This window comes from Rhagoletis pomonella, unplaced genomic scaffold (assembly GCF_013731165.1).
Source record: "Rhagoletis pomonella isolate Grant_MI unplaced genomic scaffold, Rhpom_1.0 Rhpom_scaffold_00003, whole genome shotgun sequence".
NCBI classification, from domain to species: domain Eukaryota; kingdom Metazoa; phylum Arthropoda; class Insecta; order Diptera; family Tephritidae; genus Rhagoletis; species Rhagoletis pomonella.
The window spans coordinates 81,990,086-82,003,008 of record NW_023458557.1 but is presented as its reverse complement, the minus strand read 5'-3'; the positions used below and the strand labels follow the sequence as shown (position 1 = coordinate 82,003,008).

The window sequence follows — 12,923 nt, the reverse complement described above, 5'->3', positions numbered from 1 at the left end:
ACCCTCTTCAGAAATACTTTAAAAATAAAGATTATAAGTTGTGTACTCTCGTCTGATGCCCATATTTAAAAAAATTTACTGACTTATCACTTAAATTGATTTTGAGATACTTAACATGGGGCAACGCTCTTCAAAAGTATACATAAAGAACTAAAGCTATCTTAAAATTTTTTCTATAGCATATATACATATGTATGTACTTATATTTAATACACATTTTTATAAAAAAAAATTTAATTAACTTTTTATTTAAACTGATTTTAACTTATTGAGTAGGTGGCAACCTTCTTCAAAATTTTTTTAATAATAAAGTTCACTTAAACCTCTCTCGTTTTAAACCCATATTAAAAAAAAAAAAAAAACATCGCTTAATTTATCAAATCAAATCGATTTTGGGTTATTAAACAGGTGGCAACCCTCTTCAGAAATATTTTCGAAATAAAGCTTTTAAAAATTGATCTTTTCATACCCATATGTATTAAAATACTGCAGTTAAGAGCTGAGATAAGTTCCAAGAATTTTAACATTTAATCTCCGTTTTCCAATAGGCATCAGCTGCAGTTAAGGCTTGGTGGAAATAAACTATGCTCTCTGCTAATCATAGAATATTATGCGATATAAGTCTTCAAAAACGTAATCAAATAATTACAGACGAATCTTGCAGCTATGTAAACCCACCCGACAACTTACCGGCTGAAGCGGCTGTATGTATTTGCTAACGAGCGTGACGACATAGTGGAAGCTTTATTCGACGGTCACGCCTCATGCGCGAGCTACTTTAGCCGGCAATTTACACTGCATCCTTCTGCGGATAAGGCCAAACGTCGAGTGCTCAGAAGGCTGTATAAACAGCAAACAAAAAAAAAAACAAAACGTGCACACCTTGCTCTCATCAGCGGTGAAGTCCCGGTGGCCATGGGGAAAGCAATAGCCTCCAAAGATTATAACTGAAAAAATTTAGTTCTAAAGCTTTCGCCTGCACTGGCGTTATGGCTTACACTGAAGCTTATGCCGAATTTCTCCTAGGTATTAAATGACTAAAATTTTAATGACAATCGGGCAGGTTCTGCCATTCACTACCGAGTGAATTTCAACCAAAGCCACTTTGAATTCAAATTGAATGGAGTTGAAATTCACTCGGAAGTGAATTGCAGAACGTGCCTGAATGTTTCGTTTAAAAAATTATCCATGTCATTTCAATGCCTAGTGGAAATTTGGCATTACGTTTTTATTTGAGCTTTTATTTTTATTAAAGCTTTCGCCTGCACCTGCGCTATAACTTTCAATGGAGCTTTTGTACATATTTAAGCTTTCACAAGCTTTCACGTACCCTTACCCTCCCGGCGGGAGTAGCATATCTCGCAAAGGCCCTCAATTTGCCATTGTCAGATAACCCGTGCCCTCAACCGAAATCGGCCCTATTAGAGAACGGTACTAGTATCGTTGGACTTGTCAAATGCGTTTGACGCCGCGTGTCATTCCATGCTACTGGAAGGCATTCAGGCATGTTCTGCAAATCGATGCGATTTGCAAAGTATTGTTGTATATTTGTAATCAAAGTATTAAATGTTTCATAGCCCAAATCAAATCAAAAATCATCATTGAATAAAAAATTAAAGAACTCTAGGGGCAGTATTTAAAGACAATTAGTTAAAGCAATGAACTCACTCTAATTTGTTCCAATGCGAAGTGGTAAAGGCTCGAGAGTAGAAAAATATTTGGCCCTCCAGTTATCATCCATCAAACTAATAGGACAATAAAGCTAATTTAGGTAAGGTACTTTGCATTCGAGACTATGTCAAGAGATATTTCAATTTTTTTCCATTTCCTTTAAGAGAAAGGTCGCCCAAAACTTGCGAACGTGAAAAACTCGAAACTTGCAAGCATTTTTCCAAGACAAATATTGCAAGTGAAATTTTCGAGCACTTTTTCGTTAAAAATCTTAACCCTGGCTGGCGTCTTGGGACTACCGCAAATTATTAAATATTGAAGGAAATCAATTGCATTTTTTTTATTTATAATATATATATATATCAATATATTCAGTATTATGTATATTAAATCTACAGTGTATCATTATTGTTATTAAACTTGATCCTTTTAGTTTTTTTTTTTTTTTTTGTATATATTTTTCTTTACCTTTTTTTATGGATGATAGTTACATACATATTGCGCAGCTGCGAGGGGCGCAAATTGCATGTCGATTAAATTTATTTTATCTTTTCTTTATGAGTTAAAACTAGAAGCAAATTTTTGTAAGCATCATACATATGTAATACGAATGCTACTCCTTTAGTATACATTTTATACTTTTGTATGTTGTTTTCATAATATTTGCCATATTAGCTACTTTATATGTAATTTAAAAAGAATGATATTAATTAAATAATACAATATAATAAAAATAAAAAAATCAATAGCTTTAGCTTTGACTTTTTACCCTTTTCTACCCTTTGCCTATGCTTGAAAATTGTTCTTTTCTTTTAAGCTTTTGCATATACTTATGCTTTCACATTCCAGACTACACTTGTGTGGTTGTTTTCGTTGAAGCTTTCACCCGCATTCGAGTTTTTCCTCTCATTCAAGCTTTCGTCTTTACTAGAGTTTTTCTTAACATTCAAGATTTCGGCTACATTTAAGCTCTCGCTTCCCTATGAACTTTCACCTGCACTTGCACTTTTGCTTTAATTGAAGCTTATGCCAACATTTGAACTTTTGCTTTCCTATGTCCTTAGGGCTGCAACTTTTGTCAAAATTCCGGGTTTTGATTTCTCTCAGGCTTTCGCCTGCACTTGCGCTTTTGCTTTTATTGAAGCTTTTGCCTGCATTTGAACTTTTGCTTCTGCACTTGCAATTGCTATATTTCACTCAAGCTTTCGCCTGAATTTTGTTGTAGCTTGCACTGAGAAGCTTTCGCCTACACTTGTGCTTTTGTTGTTATTGAAGCTTTTGCTTTCCTGTAAACTTTGGGCTGTAGTTTTCACTGAGAAGCTTCCGCCTACACTTGTGCTTTTGTTCTTATTCAAGCTTTTGCCTGCACTGCGTTATTTAGAGCTTTCGCCCATACTTGACCGTTTTTCATTCAAGCTTTTGGCTGAACTTGATTTTTTGCTTTGCCTAAAGCTTTCGCTGCACTTGTGTTATAGCTTTCATTTAAGCGTTCGCCTAAACTTGTACTTTTTCTTTGTCTAAAGCTTTCGCCTACGCTAAGCTTTAGCCTGCAATTGAGTTTTAGCTTTCACTTAGCTTTCGCTCATACTTGGGTTGTTTGCATTCATTCAAGCTTTTTCCTGCATTTGCACTGTAGCTTTCATTGTTTATCTAAGCTTGAACTCTAATTTCGCCCAAAACTTTCGCCTGCTCTTGCGTTATAGCTTTCACTTAAGCTTTTGCCTAAACTTAAACTTATGCTTCCCCTGAAGCTTTCGCCTGCAATTGAGTTGCAGCTTTCACTGAAGCTTATGCTCATACTTTTGCCTGTACTTGTATATAGCTTTCACAAAAGCTTTAGTGTAAACTTGAGCTATTTTCTTTTATTCAAGCTTCCAAGTACACTTGCGCCCACTATCGCTAAAACTTTCGTTTATACTCAAGCTATTGCTTCCAAAGAAATTAGTTAACAAATTAAAAAACATAAAACTAAAATAATTAATTTAGTACAAAGCACATTTTTGAGCGTACTTTCGTACATATTACATACACACAATATATGTATTGCATAGTGCAGTTGCTTACAAGTAAAATACAAAAATAAAAAGTCCGCAAAAAGACTACATAAAGACATAAATATTTAAAATAGTTAAATAATATTTATACTGTTGTAGTACATGTATGTGTTTAATGTGCAATTTAATCAAATAATTTATTTTATAGTTTATAATTTAAAGTTGCTGTTGGTGCGCTATTCAGAAATTTATATTAAACCACAACAACTATACGTACGTAAATTGCAACTACTTGGGATTGAGATGCAGTAAATAAAGGATTTTTTTTTTTTTTTTTTTGATTTTGTGTTTATCCTATTTTATCCCATTTATTTTTAATACGTGTCGCCTGTCAACGTGATTTCGTTTTTTTGTTTTGTTCATATTTCGGTCTGGTTTCAATTGTTGCTTCTTGATGAGTGAGTCTAACACTAATACTAAGTATACAATGTTAATTAACTATATGTATTTATTAAATTTCTTTTCTCGATTTATCTCTCCATAAACTGTAGTGATGTACTGAGTCATGTAAACAGTAATAAATTTCCAATAAGTGGCCTAAACATTTAATGAATTCGATAAGCGCGCCAATAATCGAGAGCGAATGTCGCGCAGAAGAGGACAGCCTCACATAAAAGTAAAAAGTACATGCTGTCAGCTAAGCAAACATCTCGGGCTTCTGCTTCGTGGCGCTACCTTATTGAACGAACGTGCCCGCGTCATATCAGCATGTATGAATGTTGTTGGTGTTGAAATCTACTTTACATACATACATATACATAATACATAAAATATTTGCCTACAACTGCTAACGGCTCCCAGCCATAAGTGCTGCTACTTTTTCCCAAAATTTTCGCAGCTTATATCTACAAACGCACACAAGTATCTACTACTTTCCGTGCATCTAAAATCCACGCAACAATGTATTAATTTTCGTTCGCGTGTGTTGTTATGTGTTATAGTCATCATGCTGCGAGCTAAAGTAGCTAACCAACCCACTAAATTCGCTCGCTTGCCCTTCACCACTGCCAGCAGCAGCTGCTGCTGAGGATGCGCCTTGCGCAGAGGACGAATCATCACCGCCATCGCCCTGTATACCGCCTGGTGAGCTGCGCGAACCCGATGATTCGCCGGTAATGACCAATGGTGATTTGGTTTGTGCTGCAGCATATGTTTCCAGTGTGGTGAGTTTCTTTCTGGGTGGTTGTGGTGGCTCGCTTACAACATTCGCCGTGATTGCTGTGGCTGCTGCAGTTGCAGTCACCACGGGTGTTTTGTTGTTGACTATTGCTGCGACTGGGGCGGCAGTCACCGTAATGGATTCGGTTACGATTGCACGTGTCGGTATTGATCGTGGTGGTGCTGATGGAGCGGTTGATGTTGCTGGCGTGGAAACGGGTGTGGAATTTGGTGTAGCTGATGCTGCCGTTGCTGGTGGCGCTGATGGTGGCGCCTGTGTTATTGTTGGCGTTGGTATTGGCGACTTTTGGGCAATGTTACGTGTAGCATTTGAGCTTGATGATGATGGTGGCGCAGACACAATGACCGAGCTGGGCTTTGAAATGGTTGCTGCTGCGATTTTTGTTATGGTTTTTGTGTTGTTGGTGCTTGCTGCTGCTGCTGATGCTGCGGCTGCTGCCGCTGAAATAGCTGCTGCTGCTGAAATTGCTGCCGCTACGGAAGTGGCTGCCGATGCTGAAGATGTTGCTGATGGGCCTCCTCTTGATGTTGCTGCCGCTGCCGCCGCTGCTGCTGCTGCTGCGGCGGCAGCTACTGTGGCGGGAGTGGGTGGTCGCTGTAGCTGGGATACATGTGGTGTGGTCAATGGTGGCGGTGGTGGATAATAACCATATGGTGAATAAGTACCTGCCATGAGAGGTGAGAGTTTAGTTTTTGGGGGAGTGACAGCGAATGCTGGGTTCACTTAATGAGCAATTTTTTGAACATGATTCTGATAAACTGATTGCATTTGGGAAATTTTGGAACCTCAAATTTCGTGCTCTTAAGTTTATCTGATAATACCTCGAAGTTTTTAGGAGACTTGAGCATCTATGGATTTGCTGCTTCGTCCAATAGAACTTTTGAACGACGAGTTATTAATATTAAGGCATATAAGCATACAAGTCAACGCATCACATGCAATTAACTCGCTTGGTCTATCTTATATCGCTGCAAAGCCCTGTGAACGGATATGAACTTGTGGCAAGCGCTCAAAACTTCGGTTAGTTTAGACCAGTCTAGGCAAAATATACACACCCTTATAGCGCATATTGCCTCCCGAGGCTACTGGCTATCATTTGGCGCGCATTTTCCGCATGCAATAAAGCGCACTGAATGCTTTCTTTCTGCACTCGTCAATGTTTCTTTTTCAGAAAGTCGAGTAAACTCCTAAAAATGTCGCCTGATTTGACATTTTAAGGTTAGCGATTTGATTTATGGAGTTCAAAATTTGTCTCTTATATCGCTTTACATCCGGAACTAGTTGAGTTCAAGACCTTTCCGTTCTGCCTACCTTGCCAGACTGCCAGTGCGAATTGTCGTTAGGAAGGAGCGCCCAAAAGTTGTAAAAAAAAAATAATAGGAGCGCTACAGTTTTCTGCCGCTCTGAGGCAGGTATGAGGTATCTAAGAGAAATTGAAATTGATAAATTGAAAAATTGAAAAAGCAACGACAGATTACATGGCGAATTTAGCTGAGTGGGTAGACCAATGGTCGTTGCTGGTTCAAATTCCAGTGATGAAGAGATGTGATAATCTCCGAAATAGCACCATACCTTCTAACGCTTTCATTAAGAACAGTCGCATGCTCAATAAAATTTTACATTATAAATAAATAATAAACAAGTAATAATAAATAAATCAAAATAAGAACATGTACCAAAAACATTTTGATAATATGCAAACATTTCAGCTGCATATCCTAAATCTCAGTCTAATGTGGGAGGCTCTTTACATTCAAGGGACCATTAAAAAAACTCTGAACCAGTGATATGAGCCGGTGCCTAGGTTATACAGGCAGTTCCCTGCCGAGTGAATTTCAGTGAGTGAATAAAACTCGCTTTGAATTCCAATTGGCAGAGGTTGAAATTCACTCGGAAGTGAAATGCGGAACCCGAATTTCCTGATAACCACGATTTCATTGTCTTCCTGGCGCTTACCCAAATCTCAAAGTCCATTGCGGCAGACTCTATACACTCAAAAGGTCATAAAGAGGCTATTACCGACAGCAGCAATAATAAACTAACCATTTGCAAAATATTCTAGACGGATACCCTAAAATCATTGTCCATTACGGTGTATGCAAAGTTTCTTCTATATATATATTTTTAATAAAGTTTATGAAGCAGGCAATCAATTTTACATTCACTTACGTGGGCCACTCGCAAACTCGGGTCCTCCTCCGCTTACTGGAACGCGTAAATTCGGCGGCACAGGTGGTCCACGTGGCACAAAGTTAGGATTGCCGTATATTGGTGGCCTGCAAAAAAACAGAAATAGAAGCAAAGTCAACACTTCGGAATGCCGTACTAAATAAATTTGCATTTTGGAAACCATTTCTTTACCGATATGGATTCAGATGTGACGTTGAATGACGTGCTGGTGGTGGTGGTCCACCATACATACTAGCACCCATACCGCTAGGCATATGATGTTCACCCGGTGCAGGGTATGTGGGACGTTCGCCGGCTCCAGCTTGTGGCGGTTGGCCATGATTGCTCAGTGCTGAAGCGCTGCCACGCAATGGTGGTGGTGGACCATAACTTTGGCGCATACCATGTGGCGGTAATCCTGGCATGCCTGGCGCATCGCGGTGACGTTGCATTGAAGGTGGTGGGCGTGCGCCACTAACAGCTGACAGTGATGTCGGTGGCGCAAAGAAGCGCGCAACTACAAAAACAAATAAATTATGTTATTTATTAAACTGAAATAATTCACGCAATGTCAAACTCACCATCAGCACCCGGATACAAGTTGCTCATGGCTCTGACAACGCTAGCATGCGCGGCGGCTGCTGGTAGTTGCGGCATGCGCGTTATTACCGATGCTTGTGATACTGCAGCTGAGCTAGCGCTGGAACGCGCTGCGCCCTCTTGCTGTTTGTATAGCTGCGGTGGTGGTGGAGCGTTAACCGAAGCAGAGACTGCTGACTTTATGACACCGCCACCGACGCCGCTGCCACCTCTTCCGTTGCTGGATGGTGGCTCAGGCGCTTTATCTGATTGTGTCGTTGCCGCGGTGACAGCGGCAGCTGTTTGCTGTTTTTGTAAAGTATCCCGCAAAGGTGTAATCTTTTTTCGTCTACCGCGCGGCTTTGGTTCGGGCTCAGCTTTGTTGACGCCGGCACCAGCTGGCGCAGAAGTAACGCTGCTGTTGTGGCCTGTGCCACCGCCAACCCCACAGCTTGCAACTGCATCACGCGAGCCGTGCGCGCCAGGCAAAGGTTGTGATGTGGGTGGAAGATTGTGGCGCGCAGCAGCATTCATAAGATGTTGCGCCGCCAACATTTGCTCCATTGTCACACCCGCCGGTAGACGCGGCATATGCTGTGGTGGAAAACTGTTACGGTTCAAGGGTTGACCAAGCGGCGCGTTAAGTGCGCTCTGCAGCAAGTGCGTAGGCGGCGTTGAAGTGGGATGACGCTGCAGCAGATGAGCAAGCGGCATACTGGCGCTATGTGGTGGAAATTGATGACGCAGCAACGGAGGATGTAGCGTCGGCATCGGCAAGCGTTTACTGCGGGTGAGCTCCTGCAGACCTGACGGCATCGATGACATATGGTGCGACGCAGGCCCTGAGCTGGCGCCGGGCATCTGTGACAAAGCGGCTAATGAGGGATTCATGAGTGATGTCTTCCCAGCGGCTGCGGCAGCAACAGCAGCAGCATTTAGAACAGCTGCGGTAGTATTGGTTGTAAGATTTGAAATGGGGGCAGAAGCAGGTGCAGCAGCTGCCGGCGCTGTTGGCGCAACAGGCGCTTCTTTGGGTTTGCTCGTCTGTTTTGTCGGTGTACGCAACACTTCATCTGGGGGCGGTAAGTCGCGCGCGGCAGCAGCAGCGCTCAACTCTTCCTCCTCTTCCACCATGCGCGCAATGGTATCCTCATCCATGTCCTCTGGGAAGTCATCGGGTAGATCGGCATCGTCAAACGCATCCACATCATCAACATTATCCGAGTCGCCGACACTTTCGCCTTTACGTTGCAGATAATCAGCATCCAGCGCTTTCGCTTGGCGTATAACCGACAGCGGTACAGTCGACAAAGATTCGCTTGCCTTCGTCGGCGAACGCTTATCCTTTTCGCCATCTGCTTTGATGGGTGTGAGACGCGGCGTAGCAGCCAACTTTGCGCCCTCCGCATTCTTCTCGGCCAGCATGCGCTTGATTTCCTCCTGCCTCTGTATGAACTTTTGACGCTCCTCGGGTGGCGTGTCTGGTCGTTTGACACCCGGTTTTATGCCGCCATCGGAGCTCTCATCGTCAAAGTCATCCAAGTAGGCATAGCGACGTCCGCGTGTGCGACGAGTGCTGTCTTCGCTATCCGATAAACTGTCTTCATCGTCAGATTGCTTCTTCTTCTTCTTCGATGCGGTAGTCTTTCCTTTGCCCTTACCCTTGCCTTTACCCTTATTAGAATTGCTGGATTTCAGTGGCTGTGAACGTGGCTGTTTGCCCGAACCCTTGCCGCCAGTGATGTCATCATCGTCGTCTTCCTCCTCTTCTTCGCTCTCACTGACGTCATCGTCAGAATATTCGACACGTTTCGCCTTTTTCACAGGCTGTTTCTTCAGTTTGGGCGATTTGCGTGCCACGACCGTACTATTGCCGCCTTTGCGTTGCTTCTTACGCTTCGACGGATACCAGGCGCCATCTGATTCGCTTGTTGTGTCATCGCACAAATCAGCGCTATCAACGTCCTCGAGATTTTCGGAAGCTTCTGAATCCGTCTCTGACTCACTGTAATCCCAATCATCTTTTCGTTTCTTTTTCGACTTTGGACGGTCTTCTTCCTCCTCATCATCGCTTTCATCCACAACAAACCGTCGATCCTTACGCCGTTCGCGCACTGCTCGGCGTGCCGCCTTACGTTGCTTTTTGTTCTTCTTGCCGCGCCGACGAAACACTTCCAGGCTTGAATCGCTGTCGGTGGACACAGATATTGATGTGTCCTCCTCCTCTTCGTCTTCAAAGGAAGAGGTCTTGAAATCTTCATCAGACGCGTTGTCCTCTTCGGAACTTATGTCTAATGTAGTCAATTTACGTGGCTTCTTCTTCGTCTTAGTCGTCTTTGGTTTCGCCTTGCGTTTGAGCACTTCATCGGATTCTTCGCCATCCTCTTCTGCCTTTCCTTTGTCAGTGCCATCTGCCTTCTCTTGGGTCTCCTTTTCGCCTTCTGCGCCTTTTGCGTTCTCTGCGTCTTTTACCTTCACCTCATCATCCTTCTTTTCTTCTTTTTTTGCTGCTTCCGCAGCATCCGTTTCAAGTTGATGTTGTCGTGCTTTTTCCTCTTTATCTGCCTCCATTATGGTCGAAATATCTTTGCCGCGCCCCAAATTACCTGCGCCTGCAAGCGCGTCCATTTCCTTCTTGAGTGCCGAATTGATCAAGTCGTCATACTCGTTTAAACGGTAGCTGACATTGATTTGACGCCGCTTGCGTAGTTTGTAAATCGGCTCATTATCACTGTCGGTTAGAGAAGAAGATGAGGAAGAGCCCGTGCCGCTGCGCGATCCACCGCTCTCGCTGCCAGTTCGATGAGCTGAGCCGCTACCGGTGCCACTATCCGAGGTATTTCGTTGTCGCCGTCGAGTGGCGATACCGCGTGCCGCTGCACGTCGCCGACTACGACCATCGCCGCGCCTGCGCTTGTGACAATCTCGATAGCTTTCCGCACGCGACTTGCTTTTGCCTGAGCCCTTCTTCACCAGCGGTTTATCGTCATCGCTGTCATCGTCACTTGGACTTGCACCATGCTTTTTGGCCTTCTTATTTCTTTCCTCGCTATCATCCTCATCCGAACTGCCGCTGGTGTCACCGCTTTCACCCTCGCCGCCTTCCTTATCATTTTCGCAACGACGCTTACCCTTTTTCTTCTGCTTCTTACGCTCTTTTAACTCCTTTAACTGTTGCTTCTCATTCTCCAAACGCACTAGCTCGGCACGCTCTGCTTCGGCCGCCAAGCGCTTATTCTCCTCTTCCTGCAAGCGTTTCTGCTCCACAAATTCATCGAAATCGTTCAGCTGTTTCTCTAAAGCGGCAATCAGCTGCTCCTGTTGGCAGGGCGGACAATACCAATCGCCTTCGGGTATGAAGAACAGCACCGGCGATAGGCAGGAACAATGATAGCCCTTGTCGCAGTTATCGCACAGCAAAATCCATTCCGGATGATCAGACTTGCCACACTTTTGACACGCCTCCTCGTCGCCATCTTCACCCTCTTCAGCGTCTTCTTTGCGTGCGGTACGCGCACGCTTCATTGGTACCACCTGAGTGTCGTCCTCCAAATCGGATTCGGGTGAAAATTCGTGGTCGGAACGGAAAAGCGGAGAGCCGGGATCACTTTCCTGTGGCGGCTCATCATCTTCTTCTGGCTCTTCTTGCTCCTCGGAACCCGACGACCAGCCATCTTTGCCCGGACACTTCTTCTTGGCTTTCTTCTTCATTTCCACTTCGCTCTCCTCTTCTGAAGATGACGATGGTTCTGAAGGCGGCAGTACTGTGGGATCTGTTTGCGCCTCAGCCTTCTTTTTCTTCTTCAACTCCTGCTTCATAGTACGCAGTGCAATCTCCTCGAGTTTGCGCCGTTCGGCCTCCTCACGTATTTTTTGTTGTGCAATGCGACGCGATTGACGCACCGGCGTCTCAGAATCAATAGTTTCAATAATATTGGTAGTATCCACATCGAGTAGCTGGCGCGCACCTCGACCGCGCGCTGAGGCAGGCGTAGTCTCGGTTTCGCTCTTTTCCGGGGTTACGGTTTTAGTTGGCGCAGTTGCGGTTTTAACAGTTTGAGCAGCAGGCGTCGCTGGCGCAACTGGTCTTGTAGGTGTACTTGTAATTTTTCCGCTGGGAGCGGGAGTTTCTGCCTTTTTAATTTCCGTTTTAGGTTTCGGCTGTAAACGAAATAACGAAAATATAGTTCGCAAAGATAGGATAAGATAAGGTTGCGATTAACATTGAGATTAATATTAAGACTGAGATTGTGGTTGACATTCGTACTAAGAATAAGAAACAATACAAGTAATTCCTAAGCAAAAAGCAAAACCGACATCAATTCTCATAAAAACAGTTTAAGATTATCGTAAATCTCTTCACGATGCAATGATCGCATTTAAACCAAATTAGGATGGGACCACCTGTGAGGTAACACCTTTCCTTTAAAAAAAGAATTAACGTGGTCCAAAGTTTTATGCGGTAACATACATAAAAAAATAAAAAAATACAATAAAAAAAAATATTCCGACGAATAACTTTTCTCTTTTTTGTGAAGTCGGTTAAAAATTAATCACGAATCTTTTCACTTCCGTGGTTTGCCCCAGGCGCACTCATTTTATCGATACGAATAACGATTCAATTCCCTTACCTCTTCTTTTGCGCTGCTTGCTGTATCCTTTTTGGCATCCTTCTTGTTTGCTTTTGCCGCCTTAGGCGATTGCTTGGGCTTTTTTACTTCCTTGCTCGCTTCCTTTGCAGTAGTTGTTGGCTCTCTGTCGCTTTCTACTACCTTGGCTACTTCCGCAGTTGGCTCAATTGGTTTTTCCTCTTTTACCGCAGCTTTCTTCGGCGTGACTGCCGCCGTAGTCTTTACGCCCGCCCTTGTGCGTTTCGGTTGCGGCAATTCAGCATAAATGACGGTCGCAGCACTGCGTCTACTCGAGCGCCGACCGACTAATGCCGCATCTGATTGCCTATTCCCCGCATCGGCCGGCGATGGACTCTTCTCCTTTTTTACGGCAACCTCTTCCTTTGTTTCTTGTTCCACTAACGATTCATATTTCATTTCTTTATTACTTTCAGGCTCGGTCGCGCTTGTCGTTGGCTTCACTTCCTCACTACTACGTCGCTTGCGTTGACGATCTGGTGTCTTCCGATCTGATGTTTGGCGTACAGTATTTTGCCGTTCTGGAATCTTGCGATCAGGCGTCTTCCGCTCTGGCGTTTTCCGCTCTAACATTTTACGCTCTGGTGTCTTGCGCTCTAGCAGCTTACGCTCTGGTGTCTT

At 43.7% G+C, this 12,923-nt stretch overlaps 1 protein-coding gene across 2 annotated transcripts in view; it reads right to left on the bottom strand.

The window, feature by feature from the left end:
• Nucleotides 1-2,104: 2,104 nt before the first annotated feature.
• LOC118735676 overlaps nucleotides 2,105-12,923 on the bottom strand; it is a 15,690-nt gene continuing 4,871 nt past the window's right edge. The window contains exons 4-8 of one of the 2 annotated variants that reach the window (XM_036465582.1): nucleotides 12,285-12,916; nucleotides 7,656-11,814; nucleotides 7,267-7,591; nucleotides 7,075-7,181; nucleotides 2,105-5,570 (exon numbers count right to left, since the gene is read on the bottom strand). In XM_036465582.1, the coding sequence (XP_036321475.1) occupies nucleotides 4,654-5,570; nucleotides 7,075-7,181; nucleotides 7,267-7,591; nucleotides 7,656-11,814; nucleotides 12,285-12,916 (6,140 nt within the window). In that variant the 3' untranslated portion in view covers nucleotides 2,105-4,653. Of the gene's footprint in view, nucleotides 5,571-7,074; nucleotides 7,182-7,266; nucleotides 7,592-7,655; nucleotides 11,815-12,284 lie in introns of both variants that reach the window. The other variant, XM_036465584.1, reaches the window with a different exon arrangement.